Source organism: Protopterus annectens, chromosome 12.part0 (assembly GCF_019279795.1).
Source record: "Protopterus annectens isolate FY-2018-M chromosome 12.part0, PAN1.0, whole genome shotgun sequence".
NCBI lineage: Eukaryota > Metazoa > Chordata > Ceratodontiformes > Protopteridae > Protopterus > Protopterus annectens.
The window spans coordinates 1,534,044,863-1,534,060,587 of record NC_056746.1 but is presented as its reverse complement, the minus strand read 5'-3'; the positions used below and the strand labels follow the sequence as shown (position 1 = coordinate 1,534,060,587).

Sequence of the window (15,725 nt, the reverse complement as noted above, 5' to 3'; positions counted from 1 at the left end):
TCTCAGAAAAGCTTTTGATCTGGATAATAATAATTTGTTATTGAACTGCCTTCACAGTTTTCTTAGCCCCTTCTGCCATTAACTGCTTCAGTTGTCATTCAAATGTTTTTGTAGCAGTCTTAAGTTGTATCTATCCTGTACCACATGGGTCTGTTATTGGACCACTTCTCTTTTCTGTCTTCATCAATTCACTTCAGTCTGTTCTACATTTAAATAAGTCTAAATCTAACCTGACGATTAAGCCATTTTCAGGACTTACACAATAACCTGCTCGATTAGAACTGGGAAAAAGATAATAATGGTCTTTGGTACTAATTCTAAATTACACTCTCTCATTCTTTCTCTCACTCCTTCCAAAATAAACAGAGTCAGTCTGTACTTGTTTTTTTTTTTCTTTGGGGGAGGTCTTTATTTACTGGGTCTACTGAAGCAATTTAATCCTCCCCCAGACTAATTTCATCCATATTCATGGCCAGTGAGAAGATCCAGGCATCCTGAGGCAGCATCATACTACTGCCTACACAGTGTTCTCCCTTTAAGACTCATCTCCTCCACCTGCATGCACACAGTATCCAAGGCACATGTCATGAAACAGGCTTGTGGTGTACCATCCACATTTCAATATTTCAATCAGCCAAAGCCTTACCCCCTTTTTACAGACAACACAACCTATGAGTTACTAGTCTCCACCACAAATCAGTTGTGAAAACGTGCCTGAGTACTTGCCCCTTCCCTTTTCCCACCTCTTGCTGAAGTAAACCACTCAAGCCCACCAACACCATCACCTGTGTCTAACTCCTCAAGCACCTGAAACACTAATCAAACTTAGGTCATCTGGGTCACAGTCAGAACTCCATCCCTTTGTGGCATGAAGCAGGATGCATAGACTGTCTGTATCACAATTATATGTGTATTACATTACCTGCTTACAAGAAAAATATGAACTATTCTTTCTTCTGCTCCTACAAAGTTTGTGAGTCAAATTGGTAAATGTATGCTCTTGTATTTGTACATAGGTGTGTTAAAATTTTATTAACCTTTGGTATGCAAAAATGGTAATCTTTCTGTATTATAATCCTATCTGTGTGTCAATATTTGATTATATAAATATGTTAATTCCTGTGTCTCCCTTTTTCTTTTAGCCACACAAAACTAAAAGTTAGAGCAAAACTGGAGTCTCTTCTCTTTCATTTACTTTTAGGAACTGTTTAAAAATTAAACCTTTTGTAAACCCAGGCAGTGGTTAAAATGGGCCATTTGGATCAATCTACTGCCCTGGTCAACAAGTAAATAAAGAATACAATCCTCCAGGGGAATAATGGAAAGATAGCTTTACTGTTACAGTGGCCGCCCTAAGGAATTACTTTTATGGTGAGGATTTTACTCAAAACTGTATTATCTTCTTTGGGAAAGGTTACTGCAACAGTAGATCATAACATGAAGATATAGTCTAAAGAAATATTACGGATACTAAAGGAAGGTGAACATTTATGGGATCCTCAGCAGCACAGCTGTACTAAATCATGTCCTGTTCCTAACTGAGCACTCAATTTGCAAGGTTTCGTGAAGGTGTGGATTGTGGCAGTTTATATAAAATGCCTTGATTTCCAAAATGAGCTGCTGATGCAGCTACTGCACTGCCTAGCAGAATCAAGTTTAATTTTGTAGTCAAACAGTGTCTTTTGATGGAGTAGTAGGCTTTGTTTCTCATTTCTAAAGGGGAAAAAACAGCTGATCATTTTTTCTGATTCCTTTTGTTCTTGTGAAGCGGCACAAATGTCTACGCGTATCTAGTAGGTGATAATGATATTCCTCATCATTTTGAAAGTTTGCAGATAATTCAGCTGTTGCACAGACTGATTATGGTCTAATGATGATTCTAACTTAGGAATGAAAACAGGGTTAGTCTTTAATGACATGCTGTCGTTAAAAAAAAAAAAGGTTTACAGAAAAGGGTCTATAACTCTGAAACCCACCTCCCTGATGCACATTACTAGAAAAAAGTGTTTTCAGAAAATATATTTTACTTCTGCATATTAACCAGGTTCCAAGGAAGGTAAGGTAACACTAGATGTGCTGAAATTCCAGGTGAGAATCATATGATACTTTGGTGGTCTCAGATGTAAAATGCCCTTAAGGAGGTCCTTAATACAGACTACTTTACAGAAGAAATGTTGGTTAATCAACAGATAGAACAGGTGAATGAACATGAATATTCAGTGAAAACTATGCCAAGCTGGAATCCAATAAAAAGCTGACCTAATCCAACTATCTTGCAAAGGAACAATGTTAGCAGCCAGACTTTATGACATATCCCATGTAACAAATATATATTCTACTTTTGCATGTAGGATTTTCTTGTATTATGCCTCTTTGCCTCTTACAGAATATACACAACTTGGGTAGAAAATGGACTTGTTAGGAATTAAAATTCTATCCTCCAAGCAGATAGAATTCAGCATCTTGACGTTGACATGTAAACACCTGCCTTTCTGCTGCGTTCAATATACAATGGTCATTATGGGTGACTGATCAGGTTCATTATGAGACACTAATATGGCTGTCTTGACAAAAAGGCTGTTACCAAGATTATACTGGTTTTGTTTCACTTTGCTTTGGAAAATAGTTTCTGGATTAAAAGGTGGCAAAATTTAAAGTCTGAAACCATTTGAAGGAAAACAAATGTCTAAATGAGTAAGGTATGAGAAAACAAAAAGTTTCCACTTGATTACTGTAGTGTCCAAATACATTTGAAGGAAAATAAATGTCTATCTTTTGTTAGGAATAAGAAAACAAACATGTTTTTTCTTGATTATTGTAGTGTGTGGCAAACAAATCAACCACTAGGACTCCCCATGTACACGCAGTCTCTTGGAAAATGCATTAATCCATTTTCCAGACACAAACTAATGTTAAGTTCCTGCTAAAGGCATCTGCCAATGGTTTATCCATGAATCATTGCTGCAGAAGTTCATAAACATGGGAATTAATCATAGGTATACATTAATATAACTGGCTTGCCTCACAGAGCTTCCAACATCAACCATCGGGCTCATCTCCCCCTAGTGACACAGACATCAGTTTGAAGCTGGGCAGAAAGGAAACATCAGTTCAAGTCATCTTTGGCCCTTTCTGGCAAGATAAAAGTTAGGCAGATACTAGTAAGTGTGGTTGTGGTATGCACCCATAAGTGGTCAATGTAACCACCCTGAGCTCAAGTTACCCCCCTAAACTGTAAGTATTAATAAAAATTAATTTTTTAAGGACTCTGGTAAATGCACGTAGGCCTCTCCAAAATCTTTTTGTAGGCTGCTAGGTTGCTTAATGTTGACTATTGTTCTTACTGTTTTTGTTTTTGACAGGGGTTGAAGGGAGTCCCTACTTCAGTAGTGATTCCTGGACTTGAATATCTGCTGCTGTGATGAGTACACCTGTACAACGTTCACCGTGTGGAATCGCTACTGCAGTACTAGTCATAATACATGGGATGAGTCACAGTTGTACTATGTTCATAGTGTGGAATAACTACTGCAGTACTAGTCATAATACATGGGAAGAATGCTAAAGCTGTATTTGCCCTAACACCAGCCTTATGGTGGGGTGGCTAGATGATCCCATAAGACACCAATAGCAAAGCCTGCCCTGCTCTACAAAAATGTATTTATATTATACTGTTTGCGGGCCAGGAAACTGTTACTCTAGTCTGAAACTTTCTTGAAAAAGGCAGTAGTTGCCCTTGTAGAAAGAGATTTTAAATTTTGGATCAGACATTTACTATAAAGTTCATAAAATATAATACAGCCAGCCAGCTATTTAAATAAGTTCTGTTTAGATACTGCTATTCATAACTTATAATGTCTGAAAAAATATACTTACCAGACTTACTATTCAATTTATCTTCATAAGCAATATCTCAACTATCTGTGTACACCCAAGATCCTTTCACTTTACTCTTACGATTTCTGGGGGGAGTGGAAATAATAAAGTTTTATTTTGAGAACTTTCCAGATCCATCCTTTGGAATAAACAATAGATTTCTTCTCAAGGCCAATCTGTCCTGAAGAAAAACTCTATATGAATCATCTGCAGTAACAGCCTGATATTCACAGACCTTCCTAGCAGAAATAATAGCCACAAGGAAACTGTCTTCCAGGAAAGGAATTTTTTGACCATCAACAGCTGGTTCAAAAGGTAGAAGAGTCAGATTTTCCAATGCAAAATTTAAGTCCCAGGCAGGTGCCACTGGTTTTCTGGGTGGACTAAATTGAAGAATACCTTTAAGGAACAGTTTCCTATTAGAAGAATTGCCATAGGTGGAACTACAGCAGACATGTCAAGACAGCTGAAAGGCAGACTTTAAAGCCTAAAGTAACCCTGCTTAAAAACAGACTTCAGCTATTAAAAGAATGTACTCTGTTGATGGAGCTAGAGGTTCAATTTGGTTAGCTAAGCAACAGTGAGAAAATATTTTCCATGTTCCTAAACAGGTCTTTCAAGTGATAAGTTTTCTGTTTACTTATTTATTTTACACTTTGTTTACCGGGATAGTCCATTGGGCCAAGAAAAACGTTTCAATGGAGTCCCGGGAAGAAAAGCTCCATGACAACAATATAAAATAAAGGAAATACATTCACACAATGCATAAAAAATTACAGTTGAAGTGAAAAATACAGTTAAAAATGAAGAAAAAAATGTGCACATATGTATATTTATATAAAAATCAAAAAACATTGGTGCATATTGTTAAACTGGAGCATAATAATGTTAGATTTGTTACATACTGGAAATATTAGAGAGTTGTCAAAGAGTTTTACAGGAACTTCTTTAAAAAAGTGAAGTATGCTTGGATCATATGTTTTCAATGAAAATATCCTCCGGGTGGTCATACTGAGGCTGACTTGATCTGTATACATTAATGATTAAACAAGATGCAACATTTAGAGTCATTTTTTTTGAGCTGCAGAATGAGAAAGAACAACGGCTGTCTGAATCAGAAGAGAACTCATTTAGAATGATGTTGGGCATCTCCTCCCTGTTCTTCGGCATTAGTTCTGAAGACATGATGTATATCCTCACTCCAAATGACTGAAAAGACACTTCTGGCCAAGCTTACTGACATGGGTATCTGGAACAGACTTTTTTTTATCTGGAAGGTTTGTGAGGCTTGCAAAAAGCAGAGGGGTGACCAGAGGGAATTTTGGGATCCTACAGGGGGCATCACTGGATAACAACTTAAAGGCATGAATGTCTTCAGTAACTGTCTTCAGTAACTGTGACCATGGAAAAATCTGTTCTCCTCCGCTTTAATAATCAAGTGATGTTCCAAGGTAGATGTCTGGGAGATGGTATCCAATGAGGAACACAGAGCCTGGTCTTTGGTCTGGTGGGATTTGCAAAGAACTGCAGGAATGCTGGCCTCCTAAGCGGAGCAGACAGTGCAGTGGATGAGGACGTTTTCATGTGGTATTTGATGCCTGCAAGCACACCTGGTCATTTTTAACAAGAGTGGAAACATCCCACATTCTAGCCTGGAAGTCTGTATTCTGTGCATTTGCTTACAGACATCAACAGTCAACAGTCAAAAGATAAGAATGTAAAAGGGGGGGAGGGGTTCCCAGTGGGGTACTTTTTCATCATAATCCTGGGCCAAGACTGAAATGCAATGTACTCTCTTGAAACAAATACATACGATACAAGAAAAAAAAACTGAAGATGATATGGGCAGTCACCACCTACATGCCATATATGTGAAGATGTTGGAAATAGGATGACATCAGCTCAGGCATGGGAGGAGGATACTCAACTGAGAAAGCCAGGTCAGATATCAGACTCAGCCAGCAACAGAAATCCTTGTAAGTTATGACTGCAATAGTGACCCATAAAAAACATACAAGTCAATCCTTGCCTATCAGTATTTCTAAAAGATGTGCGGAGAAGAACACAATATCAGAATTCTTTCTGTTCACCCAAGAACTACATATGCTGTAGTTATTCTAAGAGTCTACATATGTCATTCTTCTCAGGCACCTAAGGCAAATTGTCTGTCTGCTGAGACCCTTTCCTTGATGAAGGCTGCCATCAAATTTGCAAGTCTAAGCATGCCCGTCCAACCAACCACTCCCCCTCCCCACATACACACAGATTTACTCTGAGATGGACTGGGTTCTCCTGCTGAGATGCCTAGAGTAGTCAAGCGTAAGTCACTACATACTTTGTGCATGGAAATTCAGTCTACCATCTAATATATGACTTCACCTTGCTGGTGCAGCTTACATAGCCAATTCCTTATGTTACCCTCACACCAACGTATGCCAATAATTCAAGCCTGGGTAAAGCATATTTCAGTCAGGGTTAACACTCCTAATCACTCTAAATTACTTCTCATATCAGTGAACAATGTATATGCAAACTTTTAATAAGATGTCACAAATGTTCTTAAGATACTCCAGGACACTTAGTTAACAAATAAATAACTTTTATACTAAGACAAAACTGCAAAATAGCAAAAGTAAAAAAAAAATCTTCAGGTCCTAACCAAACATACTCAACATAAGCATACAATGAACTCACAAGAACAACATCCACAATCAATGGTACTAGTTATCCAACTTTCAACTCTGCTTATGTTAACCATCTTTTACAGGAACCCTCTTTAAGCACATTTTCAGAAAATGAGGCAAGAAACTTATGTCATTTGTCTAAATATAAGTATATATGGTCATACTTAACTTCTACACCCACAATGAAAACACAAAGATAAAAATCAACTCTCTTTTATTCCGGTTCTGGAAAATGTCCTTTTCTCTCCAGACCAGCTAGGGCTCCAAAAGGTGAAGAAGTCCTTCTTGTTCAGCTTGACTATGGGCTCCCCATTACAGCTACAGCCTCTAAAAAATTCACCCATTCTACAGTCGATTGAAAACAAAATCTGCCAATTCATTTCCAATCCCTCCCCCTCAGGAACACCATTCACCACCCTCTCCAAAGCCAGATCCCTCCTAGTCACCAACAGAGTAGAGTTACTCCTACAGTCTCTTCTTTTCAAACTACTTCAACCAGGTGCCTTCTTCCTCCTTGCTACCAAGTTTCATAATACAAGCTCTCCCTTCAACTTCCACAACTTCTCTCAGTTGATTCCCTTTCTCTGGGACCCTCAAACAAAACTGCATTGCATCAGCCAATCCTTCTCCACTCTTACACCCAAACTCTGGCAATCCCTCTGATATCGTGTATAAAAAAATCTCCTTTTTTCCCCACTTTCAGAGCACATCTCAAAAGACTTTTCCATCTGACTGCAATTCCTTTTCTACTGGATGCATCACCTAACTCCTCTCTCACATACATCACTTCTAATTCCACCCATGGTTCTCACCTGCTGCTTACTTCTGTTAATAATATTTGTTAACTGATTCAATTGTCTACTAGACTCTGTACTTTCTATGATTACTCTATGTTTGTGAATTAGTTATGTATTATTTTTTGTGAATTTCTTCACCCTGGCTGTTCCTGCAAGTAGTCTGTTATGATCAGTGTATCACCCCGGTAAACACACAAACAAAATAAATATGACATTTCTGCAAACCTCTGCTTAAAACTTAGTGTCTAACCGTATATCACTTCCTCAGACAATTTATGAAACTTTTATAAATTCTATCTTGGATTTTTTGAGGACATTATCTATGGTAATGCTTCTGCTGGCTTGTTGACCAAAAAAAAAAAAAATATATATATATATATATATATATATATATATATATATATACACACACACACACACACACGTTATTCTCTAACACGTCTCTTGCCTCCTGACTATCAACTTCCCTTTCAAATTTTTCCTCAGAACACACTGATGTAGTGGTTTCTCTTCTGTCTTCATATTTATGATGCAGTGTATCTTATTCACATCCAGATGCTGGTAGCTCTTTATTTCCTCTTAACTCTTATTTCCCTCCTCCTTATATCATATAATATTGACAAAGACCTACTGCTTGAATTTTTTTGAGCATGACATTGGAAAAGCTAAATCTTAGTATTCAGAAATATTTTTATTCATGGACTATGCCTCTGACTGTGTGATCTCATTGTAAGAATATTCTTTTTTTGGGGTCCAATCTCTGCAGTATGTTTTTTTTGGTAATGTTTTGACTGCTCATGGTGTGTGTGTGTCTGTGTGTGTGTGTGTGTCTGTGTGTGTGTGTGTGTGTGTCTGTGTGTGTGTGTGTCTGTGTGTGTGTCTGTGTGTGTCTGTGTGTGTGTCTGTGTGTGTGTGTGTGTGTGTGTGTGTGTGTGTCTGTGTGTGTGTGTGTGTGTGTGTGTGTGTGTGTGTGTGTGTGTGTGTGTGTGTGTGTGTGTGTGTGTGTGTGTGTGTGTGTGTGTGTCTGTCCATGTACGCATCCAGGCTCACACTTCTGCATTGTTTTACCTTTTGATGTTTTTATGCATTTTGTGTAAAGGTCTTGTGTGTTCACAGATTTCTGGAATTTCAAGCATTGGACATTTTGGATTCTGAATTCCTTAAAAAAATTCCATGCATCTAACTGTTGCTTTTGCTGCTTTACAGATCCTCCCATAGTAGTTATTCCCTATTTCTGTTTCTTCACTAGGACAAAAAGAACATGTTTCTATATGACACCAATCACTCTGGAATCAAAGTTACTTCATTGTTTCTCCCGGTTCTCTCAACTGTTATATTCACCATCCTAATGCTCTTACCTTCTTACTTACTACACTGTCAACTTAGATGCAACTGTCTGTGGCACTCATTTGTTACTCATACTTTGTTCTATTTAGTAGTCACTCTGTACCAGACATGCTCCTAATTAAACATTATCAAAACAATTTTAATAGCTACCAATTTTGCCGTTGAGAGATAAAAGCATTAATTTCATTCCAGACAACCTAGGTTTAATTAGTGTCTTAGATATCAAGTGGAACTGATGTGTGCAGTAAATAAATTACAGGGTATTGCCTGTTCATTTCTCTTTGGTGGGATGGGAGGGGTTATGTTCCAGCACACTGACCACTGAATGTGGTCCAGCAGAGACCCAAATAGCAGAATGGCAGAAGCTGGACTAGATAAGTGAGTGGGACTGTACAATCATCACAATCTGGTAAGGAATATGCCTAGTTAATGCCTCAAAGCACACAGTGGTCTATAAGGAGGACTACCACACTTAGAAGGAAGGCCTACACATACACACAAGACCGCTCCCAAGCTGGTTGCAATATGATGACCATCCCAAGCCACTCTACTCCCAGGTCACTGGGAAATGTAACAGCCCATGTAACACACAAGGTGTTATCACTTGGACAGGCAGACCTCCAACACCCCAATAACAGAAAAAGTTGTGATATGCCTCCGGGAAAACAGTGATCTCTGCAGGCAGAATAGATCTGCAGGCTAGTAGAAGGTACGTATGTTAGCAGTAGCCCACACTGCCATTCAAGGTCAGTCATAATAGGGTAAAGAGAGCTGGTGGTGTACAGGGGGATTAACTTGCTGCAAAAAATAACACTATCGCCCCTTAATAACATGTGTGCCTTTCATCCATATCTCCTCTGGAATGAAGTGTCTTTCCCAGTCTGCAGTTTTCAGACAAAGAGGTATACAAGAAAAGCAAACCACAGTTCAGGCCCCAGCTTAAACGTGTTCCCAAAACTGGGTTAACATTCAGCTACTTACCTTCATACTTTCCAGCAGTGCCCGTGGATCGGCTTCTGAAATGTCAGATTCCTGCATGAAAAGAAGCGCACAGTTATTTCCTATCATTGCCTGCAAGCAGCATGATTAATTAGAAGACATTCACAACCATATGTGCAGAAGACCGTTAGCATTTTCTTCCCAGCAATAGTCTCACTGCAGACACCATCAACCAGTCAAGTATTATTTACTTATTTTATTTATATTTGCTGATTAGGTTACAGAGAGTGCTGAGCCCTCTGGGCCATTTTTAGGTTCAGTCCAGGGATACAATGAGTTACGATAAGAGTCCAAGTAATAAAAAAAAATATTGACAGGAAACACAGATCATCCTCAAACAGAAAACACAGTTTACAATGTTAATAAAATAAAGCCACAATCTTCAGCAAAGCTATAAAAAATGCAACTAATGGTAAACAGTTACAGAACAAAAACAATGTCAATTGTCAACCAAATATACCCGTGTGTAATTATACCCAATGTAACAATACGTAGGTATTTAAAGCGAGGTCAGCGTAGCAGTACCATCTGGGTTTTAACCACCATAGGTACCTTCATTCCAGGCCAGAAATTTCATCAGCTGTGCCTCACTCAGTGAAAACCAATACAGCATTCCAATGAACATTAGCTGATGCATGAGGTCCCATATAATGTCAGCATTGTCAGAAACCCACCACAGTTCTCTGAACATCATGTGACCCTCATATGGACCAAGAAAATTCCTTCCAGCAGCTGGAATAAACGGTATCTATGGGCTGAGATAACATCAGTGCCTCTGTCAGGGACTCTACGTGTACAACTAGATTTTCATCCTGTGGTGTCTGACGAGATGTACCATGTAATATAAAACCAAAATATATCTCAGAACAACCACCATCAATTCCCAGATGAAAATAATGGTCTACAGAAGGTAGGCTTTTTACCCAAGAAAGAGACTGTGACGCTTCTCCATGTTATGTATGCTCCCAGAAAGACCCTGGATAGCTCCAATTTCAGACTGCAATTTGGAAAGATAAAGGAGAAGCCAAATTAGTGGGGTTACTTATGGTTATAAGGCCACTGACCAAGGCATCTTCTCCACTATAGGGCCTTGGATGAGACATCTGCCCAAACAGGGATACATGTGGATGTCCTGAATCCTCATTTCAGTGAACACCACAGCGAGCCACTTACTCTCATGTTTTCTACCCCATAACCTCAACATAAACAATTAAAGTCCTTCTGTAAGTTGGCAAATAACTGGCTTTAAATAAGGCTGACTTCTTTCACCATGATTATTTATTTTAGCCTTAAACTATTTTTAAGGCTATAGAGGATCATAGTAGGATAACCCAGATACATATAAAATAGCATATATTTTAAATTGGTACTGTACACAAATGACTTATTAACACTTTCTAATGATTCTAATTCCTTGAAAATTTTTCTTCTGCTGGCTAATGAAGACCAGCATATTACCAGGCAATGGCCAAGTTGTGAGGCACTTATCAGACAGGGGTAGAGGAAGAACTAAAACTGAAACACCTAGGTTAAAAATATTCTATAGATTTATTTCAAATCATTCAAAAATCAACTTTCAACAGCATATAATAAAGATGTTTACCTGACACAAAAATGTCACTATCTGAATCTGCCAACAATGGGAAGAATACATTTCTGAAGAATTAATCTTACTTTGGAATAGATCATTTTCATTAGGAATACGATACTGCAACTGCAATATAACTGGTATGCCCAGGATCACACACTTTGGTAGAATTTCACATGGAGAAGGAGATCAACAGAAATACCCTACATGCCTTAACTGTAAATATAGAGGGCAAGTTTCCAAAAGACTGAGAACAGGTCTTTTGGAATCTGGCCCCCTATGTAAACTTATTGGGTCTATATTACAAATTCGAAGTTACTGAACTTCAAATACGATATGGTAGACACCATATCATCGAAGTTCAGTAACATCGAATTTGTAATAAAAAAAATAAAAAATGAAAACTAATTGCTGTAAGCAGGGGGGCAAGCCCCCCTGCACCTCCCACACCCTCCGCTACTTAAATATACCAACTCCGAAATCACGCTACAGTGTAGGAAATGGAAATTTTCCGTTTCCGCACTGAAGTGCGATCTCGGAGTTGGTATATTTAAGTAGCGGTGGGTGCAGCCCCCCACATGGGGGGTGTAGGGGGGCTTGCCCCCCCCAACACCATTTAGTTTTTTTTGTTTGTTTTAGTTTTTTTCCCTGAACATTCGATGTCTGATCACTAAAGGTCGACCTTTAGTGATTCGAACTGTTAAATATTCGATGTTCCAATATAGACCCAAACTTATTTATAGATAGGCCTCACATTGAAGTAGATCACTGACACTAAGAGCAGGTCTTTCAGAATCAGAGCAGATTTAAACTGAGAGCAACTCTTTTGGAATCTGGCACATATACTTTAGAATACAAAATTACTAATCCAGATCTTAATGCTTTTAATTATGGATTAACTATTTCAAATGAAATAGTACATCTAAATCATATATCTATACCTAGTTTATTTTATATATATATATATATATATAAAAGCTCATTCTTTCGAAAAACAAAAGTATGATCCCAACTAGGCGAAAGTGCACTTTCGTGAATACCTTTTCACTGAACCGGCAATATAAAAAATAAAAAAAACTGCAGAATGGAAGCACGTTACAGTGGGGATAAGGAAATATACCTCTTTCCCCACTGTAGTGCGATCTCGAAGTTAATATATATAAAGTAGCAGGGGTGTGGGGGCACAGCCTCCCACATGGGGGGAAAGGAAAAACTACTTTTCAGTTTTTTTATTTTTTTTTAATTTTACCAGTTCGGTGAACTTTTAGTTATGTACTTACCATAACTTTAGATGTATGGGATCCATCTCGCCTACATTCTGTACTGATGGGTTCGGAGCCGATCCTCGGCTCCGTCTCGGCACGCTATACTAAAGAACAAAGTCTCTTATTGGCTGAGCTATCCCACATCCCAGGATGCACCACCACTGCTTCCCCAGATCTTGTTTGTCCGCACACATGCACACACACATAGACTGTTGATATAATATTGCCAGGTGTTTCAAGATGAAACAGCTAAACTCGAAACGTCCGGTCTCTTCTGATCTCCAAGGCAGAGGGAAGGAGGGTGGGTTATTAGGAATGTAGGCGAGATGGATCCCATACATCTAAAGTTATGGTAAGTACATAACTAAAAGATGTTATGTGATCCTATCTCGCCTACATTCTGTACTGATGGGACAGCGTCCCTAGCACCTGATTCCTGGGTGGCTCACTGGAAAACACTCCTGAGAACTGAGGAACCGAAGGAAGCTCGCCCCCGAGATGCCACATCCAATTTGTAATGAGAAATGAAGGTGTGAGGAGAAGACCACGTAGCCGCAGCACAAATGTCACTAATGGCAAGCTTAGAATGAAAAGCTGCCGAAGTAGCCATAGCCCTGGTAGAATGAGCTTTCACTGTAGTTGTAAGCTCTATATTAGAAATAAAGTACGTATGACTGATACAGTCTCTGATCCACTTGGCAATAGTGACTTTCGTGATGGCTTTGCCCAATTTATTGTCCGAAAAGGACACAAACAACTGATCTGTTTTCCGTGTTTGGTGCATCCTATCCAAATAGAAGCGCAATTGTCTGTGAACATCCAAGGTGTGAAAGATGTATTCCGCTCTATTCGAGTACTTTGGGAAGAAAACTGGAAGTTCCAAAGACTGTTGCAGACAAAAACTAGAACAAACCTTAGGAACAAAGGATGGATTTGGTCTAAGGGATACTCTATCCTTATGAAAAACCAGGTATGGTGGTTTGACACATAGGGCTTGAAGTTCCGAAACTCTTCTGGCTGATGTAATTGCAACTAAGAACGCAGTCTTCCAAGAAAGAAATTTCAAGTCATAAGTTGCTGCCGGCTCAAAGGGGGAAGAGGTCAAAGCACCTAACACCACATTAAGGTCCCACGGTGGAGCGGGATGAGATATCGGGGGCCGTAGCAGCCCAGCACCTTTCATGAAGGCTTTACACAACTTATTGCTCATCAAAGGTGGTTCTATGCTCTCATGAAAATTGGAAATAGCTGCCAATTGAACCTTGATAGTAGAGACCGAAGAACCTTGATTGAACAGAGAAGCTAAAAACTTCAGAACCTCTGACACCGGGACAGTTATGGGATCTAATCCCCGGAGTTGGGCCCAAATAGCAAATCTCTTCCATTTGCTGTTATACATTTTCTTAGTAGAAGTCTTATGGGCTGAGGACAAGATATGTATGACTTCCGGGTCCAAAGCATGGTTCCTGACTATGGTTGGAAGAGGAGGAGCCAAGCTGTTAACCTCAACGAGTGGAGGGACTGATGAAGTTGTCCCGACTTGGGTCAAAAGATCCGGAACTTGGTCCAGGAACCATGGACCGTCCAGTGCATATTTCCGAAGAAAGGGAAACCAGACTTGACGAGGCCAGTATGGGGCAACTAAAATCATCTTGCTCTCCAAGCGAATCGCCTTCTGGATCACCTTGGGAAGAAGGGGAACCGGTGGAAAGGCGTATAGCAGGCCGGTGGGCCAAGCTTGGACTAGGGCGTCCTTGGGAATCTCCCCCGGAACTGGAGTGAGAGAGAAGAACTGTTGGCATTTCGTGTTGAGGGGGGTTGCGAAAAGGTCGCAACGTTCTGAAAATCTGAGTTGCCACTCTGTGGTTCAGAGACCACTCGTGAGGAGAGAGAATAGTTCTGCTCAGTCTGTCGGCTATCACATTGGATCTCCCTGGAATGTGTGTTGCTACCAGAAAACGTTTGGTTGCAATCGCCCAATCCCATACTTTCATAGCCTCTCTGCAAAGGGGGTAGGATCTGGTCCCTCCCTGCTTGTTCAGGTACCAGACTACTGACATGTTGTCGGACTGAATGGCAATCATGCCCAGGGGGAGGTAATCGTGTAGTGCTTGCAGCGATAGAAGCACCGCCCTCATTTCTAGTATGTTGATATGGAGGAGACTTTCGTCGGAATGCCACTTGCCTTGGACTGACCTGCCCAGGTAATGACCCCCCCCACCCCGTCTGGGAGGCGTCCGTAGTCAAGTTGGCCACTGGAGGTGGTGGAACGAAGGGTCGCCCCTGATCTAGGTTGGAGGAAAGAAGCCACCAACGAAGGTCCTGTTTGCACGTCTCTGTGATCAGAATGAGGTGACTGAGAGGGAGATCCTGATAAGACCACTGGACTAACAGGAGCCACTGGAGAATCCTCATGTGTAACCTTGCCAAGGGGACTAGGAGAACGGTGGCCGACATGGAACCTAGCAGTTGTAGGACCATCCTGGCTGGGGCTCGGCGTTTGAGGAGCAAGGCTCGAACTTGAGACTGTAATATTTGTATCCTCTCTGTAGGAAGATAGACCCGCATTTGCTTTGAGTCTATCTCTACTCCGATAAACCGTATGTGCTGAGATGGCAGCAACACAGACTTTGCCCAATTGAAGGTGATTCCTAGGGAGTTGCCTAGAGATATAGTGGCTGCTAGGTTTTGTAAGAGTAGACGCCTGGAGGTGGCAGTTAGGAGCCAGTCGTCTAGGTATGGAAACACCTGGAATCCTAGACTTCTCAGGTGAGCAGTCACCACCGCCAAACATTTGGTGAACACCCTGTGGGGCTGTGGTGAGACTAAAGGGCAGTGCACGGAACTGGAAATGACTGTCTCCCAGGCTGAAGCGCAAGTGTCTCCTGGATGCCTGATCTATCAGGATGTGATAATAGGCATCCTTGAGATCTATGGAGCACATCCAAACACCCTTCTCCAGCAGCGAGAGAATGGATTGTAAGGTGACCATCCGGAACTTGGACTTCTTGACAAATCGATTTAGCTTGCTGAGATCCAAAATGGGCCTCAAGTCCCCGGTCTTTTTTGGCACCAAAAAGAATCTTGAGTAAGTCCCTAATCCAGTCTGGCCTACGGGGACCGGTTGGATGACTCCTTTTTGAAGCAGCTTTGAGATTTCGATGGCTGC

The 15,725-nt window shown here is 40.3% G+C and overlaps 1 protein-coding gene across 3 annotated transcripts in view; it reads right to left on the bottom strand.

Moving 5' to 3' along the window:
* Window positions 1–15,725, bottom strand: part of FBF1 (Fas binding factor 1) — a 1,798,645-nt gene that overhangs the window by 1,566,092 nt on the left and 216,828 nt on the right. For all 3 annotated transcript variants that reach the window (XM_044090504.1, XM_044090506.1, XM_044090505.1), the window contains exon 7: window positions 9,686–9,736. In XM_044090504.1, coding sequence (XP_043946439.1) covers window positions 9,686–9,736 — 51 coding nt within the window. The remainder of the gene's footprint in view (window positions 1–9,685; window positions 9,737–15,725) is intronic.